Source organism: Heterocephalus glaber, unplaced genomic scaffold (assembly GCF_053883595.1).
Source record: "Heterocephalus glaber isolate CG9 unplaced genomic scaffold, H.glaber_assembly_v1.0 deba00000122, whole genome shotgun sequence".
NCBI lineage: Eukaryota > Metazoa > Chordata > Mammalia > Rodentia > Bathyergidae > Heterocephalus > Heterocephalus glaber.
The window spans coordinates 58,063,708-58,080,813 of NW_028258138.1; the positions used below are offsets into that span (position 1 = coordinate 58,063,708).

General features: G+C 37.3%; 1 protein-coding gene across 1 annotated transcript in view; it reads right to left on the reverse strand.

Annotated features, from left to right (window-relative positions):
* Positions 1 to 16,870, reverse strand: part of Myh15 (myosin heavy chain 15) — a 78,049-nt gene extending 61,179 nt beyond the window's left edge. Inside the window, 4 exon segments of the mRNA XM_087214915.1 lie at positions 9,193 to 9,288; positions 9,380 to 9,443; positions 14,642 to 14,735; positions 16,231 to 16,870. Coding sequence (XP_087071041.1) covers positions 9,193 to 9,288; positions 9,380 to 9,443; positions 14,642 to 14,665 — 184 coding nt within the window. The 5' untranslated portion in view covers positions 14,666 to 14,735; positions 16,231 to 16,870.
* Positions 16,871 to 17,106: the final 236 nt, after the last annotated feature.

Below are 17,106 nucleotides of genomic sequence, written 5' to 3' on the forward strand. Positions count from 1 at the left end.
TACACTGAAACTTCTTTTGCAAATATGGATAGAAAGAGTACCCAATCACTTGTTAAAATATTTCCCCAAAACACAATGGGTATTGAACAAATCAACTGACATTACCCAATTACGACCACTAGATGTCAGACTTTGCATAGTAGTCAATCTAAGCAGCACCAAAGAGTTAAGAATTCAAAATAAACATAATTTTTCCAGAGAAGTCCAAAGACTTCAGATGATTCCACATATTAATAATGATAGATGCTCAAAAAATCATGATGTTACAGCTGGTTCTTGCATTAAACCCTATGTGTCAGATGGCCTGCACAAGATAGGAACCCATGTCAAGAATGTTAGACTTCCGCGCACCAGCAACAATCTACAGGACACCCCCCCCCCCATTCCTCTGTACAGCCACCTGGCTCCACACTACAAAGACGCAGAGGACACCAGACCACCAGACCACCAGACCACGGTACGGAGTCCCGCTGCTCCCGGCCCAGAGGTAGGGGCTTCTGAGCCACCATCCCACTGCTCCTGGTCCAGAGGAAGGGGCTTCCAGGCCACCATCCCTCCCGTTGCTCCCAGCCCAGAGGAAAGGGCTTTTGGGCCACCTTCTGTCCCACCGCTCCTGGACTAGAGGAAGGGGCTTCCGGGCCACCATCCCTCCCACTGCTCCTGGCCCAGAGGTAGGGGCTTCTGAGCCACCATCCCACTGCTCCTGGTCCACAGGAAGGGGCTTCCAGGCCACCATCCCTCCCGTTGCTCCCCGCCAACAGGAAAGGGCTTTTGGGCCATCATCCTACCCCTGCTCCCGGCCCCTGTCCCACCTCTCCCAGCTCAGAGGAGGTAATCCATGCAGGTGCCAGCAGCCCCCCCCCAGTCAAAATGAAAAACACATAAATAAGTCTCAAAACCAGACTTCCAGATCATCTACAGCAACCCCAAAGGGAAATGAGATGGAACACTCTGATACTCAACCACCTGGACCCACTGAACTGGCAACAAAAGGGAATCTGGAAAAAATGAAATCAGAAATAATTTCTCAGATAACAGGAGAAACTGTGCCCCTAGTGCAAGACATGATTAATAAATCTAGAGAGGAGCTCAGGAACATGATGGAATCCCAACATAGGAAACAAATGGAATCCATAAAACAGATGCAAATAGATTTCCAGGACAGGAAAAACTCCACTGAAAGTCTACACAGCAGAATGAGCCAATGTGAGGACAGAAATTCAGATATAGAAGATAAGATTGCAATTAGTGAACAGGAAAAGAAAAATTGCTTCAAAATTGTAAGGGACCATGAGAAATCAATCCAGAAGCTGCTAGACAATGCAAAGAAGAATAACATAAGACTGACTGGAGTCAATGAAGAAACAGGAGAGAGTGCAGATGATATAAAAAAATCTCTTCACAGAAATAATGGCAGAAAACTTCCCAAGCAGAGGAAAAGAGCTTGACATACAGTTAAGTGAGGCATATAGGACTCCAAATAGCCTTGATCAAAAAGAATCTACACATAGGCATTTAATTGTTAAGATTCCAGAAACTCAACCGAAGAACAAAGTTCTACAAGCAGTTAGAGAAAAGAAACAAATCACATACAAAGGAAAGCCCATCAGAATCACAGCAGACTTCTCAACACAAACCATCAAGGCAAGAAGAGCTTGGAGTGACATATTCCAAGCCCTAAAAGAAAACAGCCTCCAACCCAGATTGATGTACCTTCCAAAACTATCTTTCAAAATGGATGGAGAAATAAGATACTTTCATGACAAAGAGCACCTTAGGAACTTTGTGAATACCAAACCAGCACTCCAAAGAATTTTACACAATATCCTAGGAACAGATATTGAGGATCACAACCCCAGGAAGCAAAGCAGAATGAACCCATCTGGCATGACAGGAAATTAAATGTAAAGGGGGAGAACCCAACAAAAAGAAAATGTCATGGCAATGACAAGCCAATACGTTTCAGTTATAACCATCAACGTTAATGGTCTCAATTCACCAATCAAAAGAAATAGACTGGCAGAATGGGTCAAGAAGCAAAATCCAACAATATGCTGCATACAAGAAACACACTTCATTCAAAAGGAAACTCATAGACTGAAAGTTAAAGGGTGGAAAACAATACTCTATGCGACAGGAACCCGAAAAAAAGCAGGAGTAGCCATCCTCTTTGCAGATCAAGTAGATTTCAAACCAACACCGATTAAGAGAGACAAAGAAGGACACTACACCCTTGTAAAGGGAAGAATCCAAGAGGAAAAGATGACAATCATAAATATCTATGCAACAAACACTACTGCACTCAACTATATAAAACAAATACTAACGGACATGAAAAGTCATATATGCACTAATACAATTGTAGTGGGGGACCTTAACACCCCACTGTCACAAATAGATAGATCAATTAGACAAAAAATAAGAAATGAAATACTAGAACTCAATCAAACTCTTGAACAAATGAACTGAATAGATGTTTACAGAGTGCTCCAAACCACAAAATCAGAATACACATTCTTCTCAGCTGCACATGGGTCATTCTCCAAAATAGACCACATACTCACACATAGAACATGTTTAAGTAAGTGCAAAGGAATTGAAGTTATCCTCTGTATATTATCAGACCATAGTGCAATGAAATTGGAAATCCATAGCAAAAGAAAGTCGAAAAATTTCATAAGCACATGGAAATTGAACAACACAGTTTTGAAAAACAAATGGGTTATAGAGGCAATTAAAGAAGAAATCAGACAGTTCCTTCAATTAAATGACAATGACAATACAACATATCAGAATCTATGGGACACAATGAAAGCAGTCTTACGAGGGAAATTCAGAGCAGTGAATACGCACATTAGGAAAACAGAATGAGCCCAATTAAACAACCTGATGCTGCACCTCGAGCTTCTAGAAAAAGAAGAACAGGACAACCCCAGAGCTCATACAAGAGAGGAAATTATAAAGATCAGAGGAGAAATCAATGCAATGGAGACTAAGAGAATGATACAAAAAATCAATGAAGGCAAGAGTTGGTTCTTCGAAAGAATCAACAAAACTGACAAACCCTTGGCCAACCTTATCAGAAAAAGGAAAGAAAAGGCCAAAATCCATGCAATTAGGAATGAAAAGAGTGAAATTACAACAGACCCAGCAGAAATCCAGAGGATCATCAATATCTACTTCCAGGACCTATAAGACAATAAGATGGACAACACAGAAGAAATGGACAGATTCCTAGATACATATGAATTACCAAAGTTGAACGAAAAAGACCTAAAAATTCTGAACAACCCAATATCAACCAATGAAATTGAAAACGTACTTAAAATCTTATCAACTAAGAAAAGCTCAGGTCCTGATGGCTTCACTGCTGAATTCTACAACACATTTAGAGAGGAATTGCTGCCACTACTGTTTAAACTCTTCAGTGAAATTGAAAGGGAAGCAATACTCCCAAATTCATTCCTGGAAGCAACCATCACCTTGATCCCCAAAGCAGAGAAAGACCCAACTGAAAAGGAGAACTATAGGCCAATCTCACTAATGAACATAGATGCAAAAATCCTTAATAAGATAATGGCAAATAGAATGCAAAAGATCATCAAGAAGATCATACACCCTGATCAAGTGGGATTCATCCTAGGGATGGAGGGATGGATCAATATATGCAAATCAATCAATGTTATACACTATATCAATAGAGCCAAGGACAAAAACCATATGATTATCTCCATAGACGCAGAAAAAGCATTTGACAAAATCCAACATGCATTTATGATAAAAACCCTACAAAAAATTGGAATAGATGGTCTCTACCTCAAACTGATAGAAGCCATCTATGAAAAACAAACAACCAATATCATACTAAATGGCCAAAAACTGAAATCCTTCACACTCAAATCAGGAACAAGGCAAGGATGTCCACTATCACCACTCTTGTTCAATATAGTTCTGGAAACATTAGCCATGGCAATTAGACAAGAGAAAGAAATAAAAGGAATAAAATAGGAAATGAAGAAGTCAAATTGTCATTATTTGCAGATGACATGATACTGTATATAGAAGACCCTTAGAACTCCACCAAAAGTCTTCTAGACTTAATAACCAAATTCAGTCAAGTAGCTGGTTACAAGGTCAACACACAAAAATCAATAGCTTTCCTCTACACCAATGACAGACTCACTGAGAGAGAAATAGGGCAAATAATTCCTTTCTCAATACCATCCAAAAAACTGAAATACCTAGGAATCATCCTAACCAAAGAAATCAAAGACCTCTTCTCTGAAAACTATGGCACTCTGAAAAGAGAGATTGAAGATGATATCAGAAAATGGACAGACATCCCCTGCCCCTAGGTAGGAAGGATTAATATAGTGAAAATGGCCATACTTCCAAAACTGCTATATAGATTTAATGCAATTCCAATTGAGATCCCAGCAGCATACTTCATGGACCTTGAGAAAACAATCCAAAAATTCATTTGGAACAAGAAGAGACCCAGAATAGCAAAAGCAATTCTAGGTAAGAGAGACATGGCAGGGAATATCACAATCCCCAACCTGCAACTATACTACAAAGCTACTGTGATAAAAACAGCATGGTCCTGGCAAAGAAACAGACCTGAGGACCAGTGGAACAGATTAGAAGATGCAGAAACAATGCCAGACACACTCAGCCATCTCATCTTCGATAAAGGAGCCAAACACCCTCACTGGAGGAAAGATAGCCTCTTTAATAAATGGTGCTGGAAAACTTGGGCTTCAACTTGCCAAAATTAAAACTAGACCTATATCTCTCACCATGCACTAAACTAAAATCAAAATGGATTAAAGATCTAAATATTAAAATAGAAACTCTGAACCTGTTGGAGCAGAAGTTAGGTAGAACCCTTGAAGACATCGGTGTAGGAAAAGCTTTTATGAACAAAACCTCAGTTGCCCGTGAACTAGCACAAACAATCAACAAGTGGGATCTCTTCTTATTAAAAGGCTTCTGCTCAGCAAGAGAAACCACCAGCAGTGTGAAGAGACAACCCACAATGTGGGAAAAAATCTCCACCTGCTCTTCCTCAGACAAAGGTCTACTATCTCGAATCTATAAAGAACTTAAAAAGATCAGACCTTCCAAATTTAAAGACCCAATCTGAAAATGGGCATCTGAAATGAACAGACATTTCTTAGACAAAGAAGTAGAAATAGCAAATAAATACATGAAAAAATGTTCAACATCACTGGTCATTCGAGAGATGCAAATGAAAACAATGTTGAGATTCCACTTCACTCCAGAAAGAATGGCTGCTATCATGAAATCAACCAATAACAAATGCTGGTGGGACTGTGGGGAAAGAGGAACCCTGCTCCACTGCTGGTGGGAGTGTAGACTGGTGCAAGCACTGTGGAAATCAGTATGGAGATACCTCAAAGAACTAGGACTGGAAGTCCCTTTTGACCCCGCTATTCCACTGCTGAGGATCTTCCCCAAAGAATTAAAAGAATCATACCTCAGTGACATATGTGTGCCCATGTTCATAGCAGCATAGTTCGTGATAGCTACAACTTGGAAACAGCCCAAGTGCCCATCAACTGGAAACTGGATATAGAAAATGTGGGGTTTTTTAATAAAATGGAATACTACTCAGCCATAAAAAATGAGAAATTAGAGACATTTATAGCTAAGTGGATGCACATTGAGGCGATACTCAAGTGAAATAAATAGGACACACGTGTAAAAATACCGAATAGCTTCTCTGGTGTGAGAAACTGAAAGTGTAAATAAGGACTAAAATGTGTAATAGGTAATGTAAAATAGGAAGAAAAGGGGCAAAGGGGAAGGAAGTGGGAGGGGTAGGGGAAAGGATAGAAGGGAATGGGATTAATATGAGAAAATGGAAAAATAGGAACAAAATCTTTGTAAATAGAGAGGACTGGAGGGGTTGAAGGGAGGGCTGGGCAAGGGTGAAAAATAAGAACCAAGAGAGAATATGTAAAGGTGCAAATTTCCAATGATGAATGTCATTATATTGTATACCTAAAATGTACCAATGATTAGAATGAATAATCAATAATGCAAAATAGGAAGAAAAGGTCCAAAGGGGTAGGGGTAGTGGGAGGGGCAGGGTAAAGGAAAGAAGGGAAAGGAAAAATGCTGAGAAATGGAAATAAAGTCTTTGTAAACAGGGAAGGGTGGAGGGGGTGAAGGCAGGGCTAGGAATGGGGAAAAAGTAAGAACCAAGATGCATTATGTAAAGGTACAATTCCCAATGAGAAATGTAATTGTGTTCTATACCTACAATGTACCAATAAAAGAATTTAATAAAGTGCAAAAAAAAAATAAAATGAAGAGAGTTAGAGAAGACACCACGATTCAGCAGTATCTTCACAGCTGGTAGAAAAAGCAGAGACTCACCTTGGAGGCTGATAAAGATTTTAAACATTCATCTGAGAGGAGTAGGGAAATAAACCAAGATAATCATACCATACTACTACTGGAAACAGGTGGCCTCAACAAGAAGCCTAATGTTTCTGTTGCTGTTGAAGCCAGCAAGTTGCTCAAGGCCTATAGTAGCCAAAAGCTAAGGACAAAATGATGAATAAACATCCCCCAAAATTCTTAACATTGGTCGTTGTTAGGGAAATACAAACCAAAACCACAATGATACCTCATAACCATTAGGATGGCTACTATCCAAAGCAAAACCCAGAAAACAAATACTGTTTTGGAAAACTTATGCACTGTCTATGGAAATATACAATGATGCAGCCACTATGGAAAACAGTATCGAATTCCCTAAAGAAATTTTAAAAGAATTATCATATATATATATATATATATAAGAATTATCATATGAAACTCTAAGCCCACTTCCGAGGTTATTGTATACCTGTGATCATATTAGCATTATTCACAATAGCTGAAAGATAGAAGCACCCCAAATATACATCCATGGAGGAATGAATAAATAAAATGTGTTCTGTACTTATAGTGGAATATTATTCAAATTAAAAAGGAAAGGAAGCATAGATAAACCTTAAGGACATTATGCTAAGTGAAATAGGCCAGTCACCAAAATACTATATGACCCCTTTATATAAGTACTTAAACCCAGAGAGTAAATGGTGCTGTCAGGGGGTAATGAGGAGTTATTGTTTAATAGATATCGTTTTGGTTTTGCAAGATGATATTTATGCAGATGAAATGATGGTGATGACTATACAACCATATGAAAATATTTGATACCACTGAACTGTACACATAAAATGTTTAAGGTGGTAAATTTTATGTTCTATGTATTTCACCACAATTAAAATTATATGTGCAAGTGTATCCAGATATTTTTCCGTGTGATAACTGTATGGTACAAAGGGTAAAAGCAGAATCTATGTAATTCTTTGCTTTATGTGTATACACACATACATTCAAGTCAGGAACTATTAGAAGAATAAATAGAAAAATTTTTGAATGGGATGGAAAGGATTGGACTGACATCCTGTGTACATGTTACTTACCTTTTTGAAATCTGAATGATGTAAATATATTGCTTATTAAAATAAAATTAAGATACTGATGAAAATCTGAGGAGAGGCAAAGTTAGAAGAGAAGCTGGTGGAGAATGGGCTGATCCTCCCCAGGCCTCCTGGGGACCTTAGGATTTAATGCTCAAACCAACAATGGCTTCATGCTAAATATTTGGGGTTCCCATTTGTATCTAGCTGAGACCAATGTGAGATTGAAGGGAAAATGCTCCTACGAGACAGGGTTCAAGAGCCTAAGAATTTCCAAGCAGGCAGCAGTGGAGCTGTACCCTGAAACAGAACTAGTAAGTCCCGGCATCTTTCTGAGGCTAGAGGAATATGGAGGCTTAGGAGAGCAGGACTGTGCCTAGAGAACTGCATGCTACATAAGAAAGAACCATGGTCCAGAGAGGGTATAAAAAAAAGAGAGAATGTTAGACTTGATATAATCAATCAGTGGAAGGACAAAAGATTTTTTAAAATAATAAAAAATAAATCCTTTTTGAAGATTAAGTGGATAGAAGGAAGAAATAGCTGCTAGTATCATCAATTATACTTATGGCAAAAATAATTATCTAGTTTTCAAAGCTTTTCCTACCTCATGTGGGCACTCAGAAATTGAAGACTAGTCAAAATTCAGCCTTATTTTTATTAAACTTAGTCTATGAAGGGTGCACAGATAATGGGGAAAAAATAAGAACCAAGATACATCATGTACGGATACAAGCACCCAATTATAAATGTAAACATACTGTATATATAAAATGTACCAATAAAAGAATTTAAGGAAAAAAAAACTTAGTCTACACAAAACAGACTGGCATAATTTTTTCCATCCACCTGCTAACCTACATCTGCAACTTCAGGCTACTTCCAGTCTTCTAGAAGCATTGTTGTCAATGGTTTACCTCAAATGAATCTAATCTGTTTATCAGTTGTCCCGTTCCATTTTTAAAATTTTTAATTTTTATTAGTAAATAAAAATTAAAATTGCAGCACATAATGATTACATTTATCATGGTGAGTTGATACACATACATAACACGTCTTAATTTTTATGTCTCCTTCCCCTTCCCTTTCCACTTTCAATGACTTCCCATAACATTTAAAATTGAATGCTTCTCGCATGGCCAAGAGGGGCTACTTGATCTGGCTACTTCCTAGCTCTCCTTTCTTACCTTCTACCACCCACAAATTCACCATTCCTTCTCCTAAAATTTTATGCCTGAAAACCTTTGCCTACTTCCTACCTATGCAAACCTAGTGCCTTCTTAGAGAGAAATCACTTGATTATTTTCTCTAACATATAACCACTTACAACCCTACCAGGCTCCATTCTCTCTATCCCTTCACACTACTTTAGTTTTGTTTATAGACCTACTACTCTTTGAAATTTTATCTAGTTTTCTTTCCTTCTTTCTTTCTTCCTTTTTTTTTTTTCTGAGACAAGGTTTTTACTATGTTAACCAGACTGACTTCCACCTCCTGTGCTCAAGCATTTCTACAGCCTCAGCCTTGCAAATAGCTAGGATTACAAGCAGAAGCCACAGCACTGGATATATAGTGTTTATTGCCTGAGGATAAAAAGCCAATGAGACTTCCTAACACAGAACTTTCCAGTCCCTGGAATGTTTCTCTCCCATTCTGGAAATGACTCTCGGCCCCAGAATTTTATACATACCATGAAGTTCTTTTTTTCCAGACAGAATTTGATAGAATATGTGGTAGTTCCTCTCTCCAGGCAGTTGGTAAATCACCTGGGATTTTTCAAACAAATCTGGGTAGGTGAAGAATGAATAAAGATTCATACTTACCTGTTCTTGAGAAATGTAGAAGAAAAGTAATCAGATAGTGCAATGGCTACTTACAGATCTCAATGTCTGCAGATGAGAGCATGCCTCTAGCATCAAAGTACATCCTGATGAATTTTCCCTAGGTGGACAAAAAACACAAACCATTCAAACTTTCCACAAGTTTTGCAAGCAGTTACAATGGCTTCATTATATATTTCTTCAAAGATTAAAAAATAAAATGCAACATGGCATCTCCTTGATGTCTGCAGGGAGCTAGAATGATTGTCAGGATTAGCAGTGGTTCTAACATGTGGTCTAAGATTTGTCAACTGCTATCTATATGTATTCTTGTGTGCACGGAAAAGACTCTAGGAGCCTCAATATGCTTATCTAAAAATGAGGAATATAATATCTGCTCAGCTATTCCATTCATTCTCTTAACAAACATTCAGTGAGCAAACACTATGATCCAAGAAACCTGCCAGACACTGGAGATGCCACACAGTAAAAGTAGGCATAGCCTACTTGGAATATACATTCTAGAGGGTAAGTGGCAAATGCAACGGCTCTAACAAAGGAACATTTGGCATGTTTTGAAATCAGAAGAAAACTCATTTGTACTGTGGCTTAGCTGGTGAGAGAAAATAGGGTATATAAAGAACTGTAAGAGATAGGAAAGCACTACATCATGCGAGCCATGAGGAACACAGGAAAATGTAGGGCTTTACTTCATGTGTTTTCTGGAGATACTGGGAAGTTTTAGACAGAGGAGTGATATTATCTGATTTATATCGTAAGCGACACCTTGGCATAAATAATAGATGAACACCCTTCCTTCTTTCTCAATAAAAAGCTAAAAGGCAGGATCTGGGAGAGAAAAATGCTATCCAGGTGGACAGTGTCCATGTCACAATACCAGCTGAAATGGAGGAGGTTGTCTAGTGGCAGGTAGAGCCTGCAGGATGATAATGTTCGAGCACAGCAGAAGGCAGCCTGGCAAAGGTCAAGCCATGCCAGGAAGACACCATAGCAGGTGCCTTGGCAGGGAAAGTGACTACAGAAGGGTTGAAGAATATGGGATAATGGGAGCCACATACACACACGCACACAAGATATACGTGAATGTCTGCACACGTGTACACATGCATACAAATACATATGTATGCATACATCTATAGTATTAACTGAAAGAATTTAACTGGGTTTCTCGATTTTTATTGGACGCATTTTTCTCTCATCTTCCTTTCCTTCCAACTATCTTTATGTTTATTTTTTCCCTTTTATCCTTCCAAATTTGTTCTTGTTCTCTTTCAGTTGCTTTCTTTGCTTCTTCATTTTTCTATCTCTTCTTTCCTTTTTTACTTTTCTCTAGCTTTCTTTTATTTTCTTTCTTTTTGGCCTTGCTTTTTCTTTCATATTCCATCTGTTCTTTTCACCATTTTATCTTTTATGTCTCATTAAAAAATGTCTTAACACTTTAAAAATCTCAGAATTAACAATTTTTTTGTGGACTAGTATTAGCACCTGCTGTGATCAAGCAAATATTGCAAACAGATGTAAAAGTGGGTAAGACACCTCCGAGGCTTCGCCTAGGCAAATCAAGAGTATTATTTAATTATGCCTAGAGACTCAAACAGCAAGTTCTCTACACATTTTCTCACAAAATTATACAGTGGCTCCTTGCCACTCATTCTTGGTACAAAATAGATTTGTGAATCTAGATTTTTGAAATCTAGATTCTTCCTCTGTCATCTGACTTGTAGTTATCAAAAGCTACTTAAAATTACTTTTTCTTAAAAGAAATCCATAGTGAAAATATGTAGGGATAGGTAGGCCAGAAGCAAGAGTACAATGAATAATTGCAGTAAAAGAATTGGAAAATCTATAATAAGTATACTCCTTATGAGGTGTACAGGAAATTATAGAGAAAGATTTTGTTCCTATTTTTCCATTTTCTCGTATTAATTCCATTCCCTTCTTTCCTTTCCCCTAACCCTCCCACTTCCTTTCCCTTTGCCCCTTTTCTTCCTATTTCACATTACCTATTATACATTTTAGTACTTATTTACACTTTCAGTTTCTCACACCAGAGAAACTATTTGGTATTTATACATGTGTGTCCTATTTATTGCACTTAAGAGTATCACCTCAATGTGCATCCACTTAGCTATAAATGTCTCTAATTTCTCGTTTTTTTGGCTGAGTAGTACTTCATTTTATTAAAAAAAAAACACATTTTCTATATCCAGTCTCCAGTTGATGGGCATTTGGGCTGTTTCCAAGTTTTAGCTATCACAAACTGTGCTGCTATGAACATGGGTGCACATATATCACTGTGGTATGATAGGGAGGAATGGAGGGGTTGAAGGGAGGCCAGGAGGAGGGGGAAAAATAATAACCAAGAGAGACTATGTGAAGGTGCAAATTTCCAATGATGAATGTCATTATATTGTATACCTAAAATGTACCAATGATTAGAATGAATAATCGATAATGCAAAATAGGAAGAAAAGGTCCAAAGGGGTAGGGGTAGTGGGAGAGGCAGGGGAAAGGAAAGAAGGGAAAGGAAGAATGATGAGAAATGGAAAAAATGGAAATAAAGTCCTCGTAAATATGGAAGGGTGGAGAGGGTGAAGGGAGGGCAGGAAATGGGGAAAAAATTATAGAGAAAGAATTGCAAATGCATAAAACATACAACATTATTATAATTTGTTTTGTGAGTTTCCCTAGAGCACAGGAAAGAAATTTGAAACTGTTAAAATACATTCTTCCTGAAACTGCCCAAAATAAAAGTTTCTCAGATACATATTTATAGGTAGCTTTTATTGTTTTAGTGATAAAACTTGTAAACTTTTCAAAGACTCTAGCAGCATTATAGAATGTAATCAAATACCTTTTTTTTTTGATGTTCTAGGTTTTTTTCATTCCTATGTGCTCAGATACGAGTTTTACCATTGTTTAAAAATTAAAGACCCTTATATTATGCTAAATCATATTATTGACAAAACAAGAAGAATTGTCATTTCTTAGAGTTTTGGCACTTCCAAACGCTTCCAAGATAGGATTCACTTGCACAATTTGATCTTCTGAAGTCCCCTGAGATGCATGCAACAAAAGTACAGCTAGTTAAGTTTTTACCACAATTCTACAATATGGCACATCTTCCAAGGGGAACCTCATTATTTTTCTAATAATAAGTAGCCATAAGTTCCTTCAAACTTTGTTATAAAATATATTATTTTGGAATGGAAATTCAGAAAAACAGATAAATGAAAGAGCGTGACTCAATATACAATGTTCCTATGTATACAATATACAATGTTCCTACGGGAACTAATTAACTTGCAATGGCTCTGTTTTGGTTATCCTTGGCTTACATGGGAAAAGAAAATGAAAATTCACCAAACAAACAAACAATAACTACCATAGTCTATTTCCAGACATATTTCATTGCATATATTGCTATTATTAATCTTCCTCTCCACTCATCTAATCCTCACACCTGGAAATTTATCCTAAAATAATATAGCAGACTCTTGGTATTATTAAATTTTAATTTTGCTTTCTACTATACCAGAGTAACTAAGAAGTTCACACCAAGCAGTGACTTATAATGGCACTGATGCTGAATTTGAAACATGCACACTCAGTATACTGGGCCAAAACAGTTAACTTACACAGAGTGAGCCTGAATAACCAACTAATAGTGACATTACTTCAGGGCTTTGCTATTTTCTGTTTATCTTTATAGACCTTTGTATAGGAATAATCATATAGTATGTAGTATTCAAGACTATATAGATTACAAATATTACACCCCTTCTATATATAATGGGTCTGCTGTCCTTAGAGTGAGACAGCTGTATAAGCAAAGATTTCCATGGAAGTCTTATGCAGTATATACTACATTATGTATCATCATAAGACACAATGACTAGACCAAATCAACTAATGCTGTACCTGAAGAAATCAAATTGAAAAATATGGTCATCAAAAAAGAAACTTTCTATAGTTTAAAAATTGAACCAGTTGGCTACTTTGATATACTTTTCATTGAGCAAAAACAACAGGCAACATCCAGGATCAAATCACAAGAGCAAAATAGAAAAGAAAAAGAAAGAAAGAAAGTTAGTTTTGTCAGCATTATTTAATTGTAGAAACTGTCTAATTTCTTCTTTAATTTCATCTGTGACCCATTGGTTGTTCAGAAGGGTGTTATTTAATTTCCATGTATGTATATAGTTTTTGTAGTTTCTTTTGCCATTGATTTCCAATTTCATTGCACTATGGTCTGATAATATGCATGGGATAATTTCAATTTCTTTGCATTTACTTAAGCATATCCTATGAGATAGCATGTGGTCTATTTTGGAGAATTTCCCATCCATAGCTAAGAAGGATATGTATTCTGATGCTGTGGAGTGGAACATTCTGTAGAAAACCACTAAGCCCTTTTGTTCACAGATTTGGTTCAGTTCTGATATTTCTTTGTTGATATTCTGTGAAAGAGAGAGAGAGGGAGGGAGGAGAGAAAGAAAGAGAGAAAGAAAGAAGAAAGAAAGAAAGAAAGAAAGAAAGAAAGAAAGAAAGAAAGAAAGAAAGAAAAGAAGGAAGAAAGAAAAAAGAGACATGGAAAGATGAAAGGTCTAACAGCTCAATAACTCATTAATTTTGAGTACTACTCAAAATTACCTTCTAATTTTATTTTATATGCCAACTTTTATGGTCTAGTTATTCCCAAATTATTATAAAGTCCTACTAAATTGTTGTAGGGCTTAAAAACATTAAATGAAATTAATCATCAAGGATAAAATATTAAACAGAGGGAAGGTACATTTTTTCAGAACATTCACTATCACTAAAGTGAAGGGTATTTTCTTTGCACCTTCAGGATTTGGTACAGGAGTTGTCAACAACAACAACAAAACAGACTTATTTGGTACATATTTGTGAGAATCTGACATTGCATTATAGCTAAACACATTTATAAGTATCAAAAGTGGTCATTGAAGGCATTGATGATCTTACCCTTGTGGTAAAATGGTTTGAATATCGAGGGTATAATGGTCAGAGAACCCAACCAACAAAGAAAACACCAGTAAGTGTCCTTTAAATCAGATCTGAAGCAAATTATATAATTCATGTTTTCAGATTACTAGAGAACTTGATGATCTTCTAAGGGGTAAAGGGAAGATGAAAAAGACTTTTAAAAAAATATTTTTCTAATTTTTCTGTGGTTCTTTCCATCTCCTTTCCTCATAAGTGATTAGGGCAAAGCTTCCATGATTCAATAGATAAAGCCATCTCACTTGCCTATTACTATACATATATACTTACCAGCTTTCTCCTGGATTCACTCATGGTGGTGACAGTGGCAAAATACTGGATAATGTGTTTGGTGTTCACAGTCTTTCCAGAACCAGATTCTCCTCTGTTATTAGGAATTCAATAAAAATAAAGTTAAGTAATTCTGACCAAATACAAATGTCTTCTCAGAAGAGAATCCACCAATCATTGTGCCAGGCAGTTATGAATAAGGATCCTCATTTCTCTTTCATAAATATCTAGCTTTATACAATAAACTTCAGAAATTGATAGGTTTGTCATCCAAATCATCTTAGGACAAAACTCTACCTATATGAAATTCAATGTCTGTCTATCCTAAAGCAGCTAAATTCTACCGGCTAGCTCTAAGACTCTGAGGCACCAAATCCCTTTTTGGATAGCAGAAGCCAATGGACAGTACGACAGAAGGTGGCATCATCATTTCATGGAAAGACCACTGCATAGAAAGACTAGCACTTCACAGCCTCTTGAATCTTGGTCACCTGCTGAAATTCCTCTGCCTTGCCTGTGATCTTTCCATCAAAATTAACATACAATAAAGTACCACTAAGGTCCTTTCCTTCTTTCCTTTTCATCCTCTTTCCTTATCCCTCTAAGTCTTTCCATTTTCACTGCTTACTATACAGTGGCCTGCCCCAATCTGGCTGGCTGCAAGAGCATGTTTTCTGTTCCATGGCCATATTCAGTGGACTTTCAGCCTCTCTTCTTAATCAGCCACTCCAGAGACTTGTAAAGGTGATCATTTGGGAGGGCGAAACTCTCTCCATCAGCAAGGTGCTTGAGCCCAGCTTGTGCACTATGGTTTCTAAGGAGTCTCTTTAAATAACGGAGGCACCGTATTGGGAGGAAGCACTGACTAAAGAATGATGACAGTTTGCTGAATACTGTGTCTTGTTCTTGCAAGAATGTGTTCCGCATTTAAAGAGCAAACACTTCAAACATGTCAAATTTAACTTGTATTTTCAGTGACACATAGGTGTGTATTCCCACTGAAACTTCATGCTGACCAAAAAGCAAAACAAGGCTACACATTTACGTGAACAGTATAGACTGGTTCTCAAGATCTACAAAAGAAGAAAAATGCCAGAATATGCTTATACTAGAGGCTTATATACTTATTGGCATGAACTTATTTATAATTTCCTTAGCTTCTGTTTGAAGTCAGACACAGAGAAAGGATTTGGTTGATTTAGTTAGTAAAACAATATAATTTAATTGTAGAATGAAACAGTTTTTCTAGGTATGCTGGTCAGAAGAACATATAAATTTTAGGCATATTTCCTTGCTCTAAATGAAAAGAGTAATCAACTAATAGTTAACGTTTTTTTCATTTTAAGCCTTTTAGGAATCATTGTGCAATGATAGCTGTAGAATAACATCTTTGTGTCAGACAGTATATCAGATGCTTTATGTAGTAATAGCTGACATCTACAGGGGCTTACTCTGGGCCAGGCACCAGCCCAGCACTGTAGATGCATTATTGCACTTTGAAGTACAAGCTAATTGTCCCAATAGCCCTAGGAGGTACAGGAAAAGTAGATCAGATATTTTTACTTTTCATTTTGTGGGCAGTCACTCACTGTGAAGCTTAACCTGAAAGGCATTATCAGCAACAGCAGAGATGTGAGAGGGAGCTTCCAAGCGCCTCTTCCCTCTGTAGGCAGCCGTGACTTCTTTCTGATACACTGGAAGCCATTTGTAAGGGTTTGGGGTCACATAGGAGAGATCTGAATATATCTGAAGGAAGATAAGATTTTGGAAAATAGATTAGAAACATTTTCAGGCCTGTCAACTCGTCTTCTGGTAATAATATTTGCTTGAATATTTACTTATAAAAAGAACACAAAAGAAGAGAGCTTTTGCTTTGTATAAATAGAGGAAACAGAGGCAGGTCAACCTAATATCAGCACCTGGGATTACCTCTCTCCTGGGAGATTTGCTAACTGCTAACATGTCTAACACATACAGCTTTTGAAGACAGAATGCTAACAGCGGCCCTGCAGGGATTTCAGTATCCAGCCATCAGGAATTTGAGGTAGAAAGGAATTGCTGCTTCCTCAAGATTAGGAACTTGACTGTTAGGACACTGATGGAGTATAAACGGCTCGTGTGGGTGCCTTGGTCAATGAAGTGGTTGAATTGTGGCTCCCCAAAAGATATATTTACAGTATATCTTAATCCCTAGAAACTGTGAGTGTGAATTTATTTGGAAAAAGAGTCTTTATAGATTTAATTAAGGACTTGAAGATTGATATCCCAGTGGGCCTTAAATTTAATGGCTGATCTCCTTAGTAGAGACACACACAGGAAAACGTGATAAAAGATGAAGGCAGAGACTGAAGTGAGTGTGGCCACAAAGAATTCCAATAACCCTGAAAACTGGAAAAAACTGGAATGATTCTCCTCCAGAGGGAGTGTGAGCCTGCTGACTCGGCTCTATGGCCTCTGGCTAATGT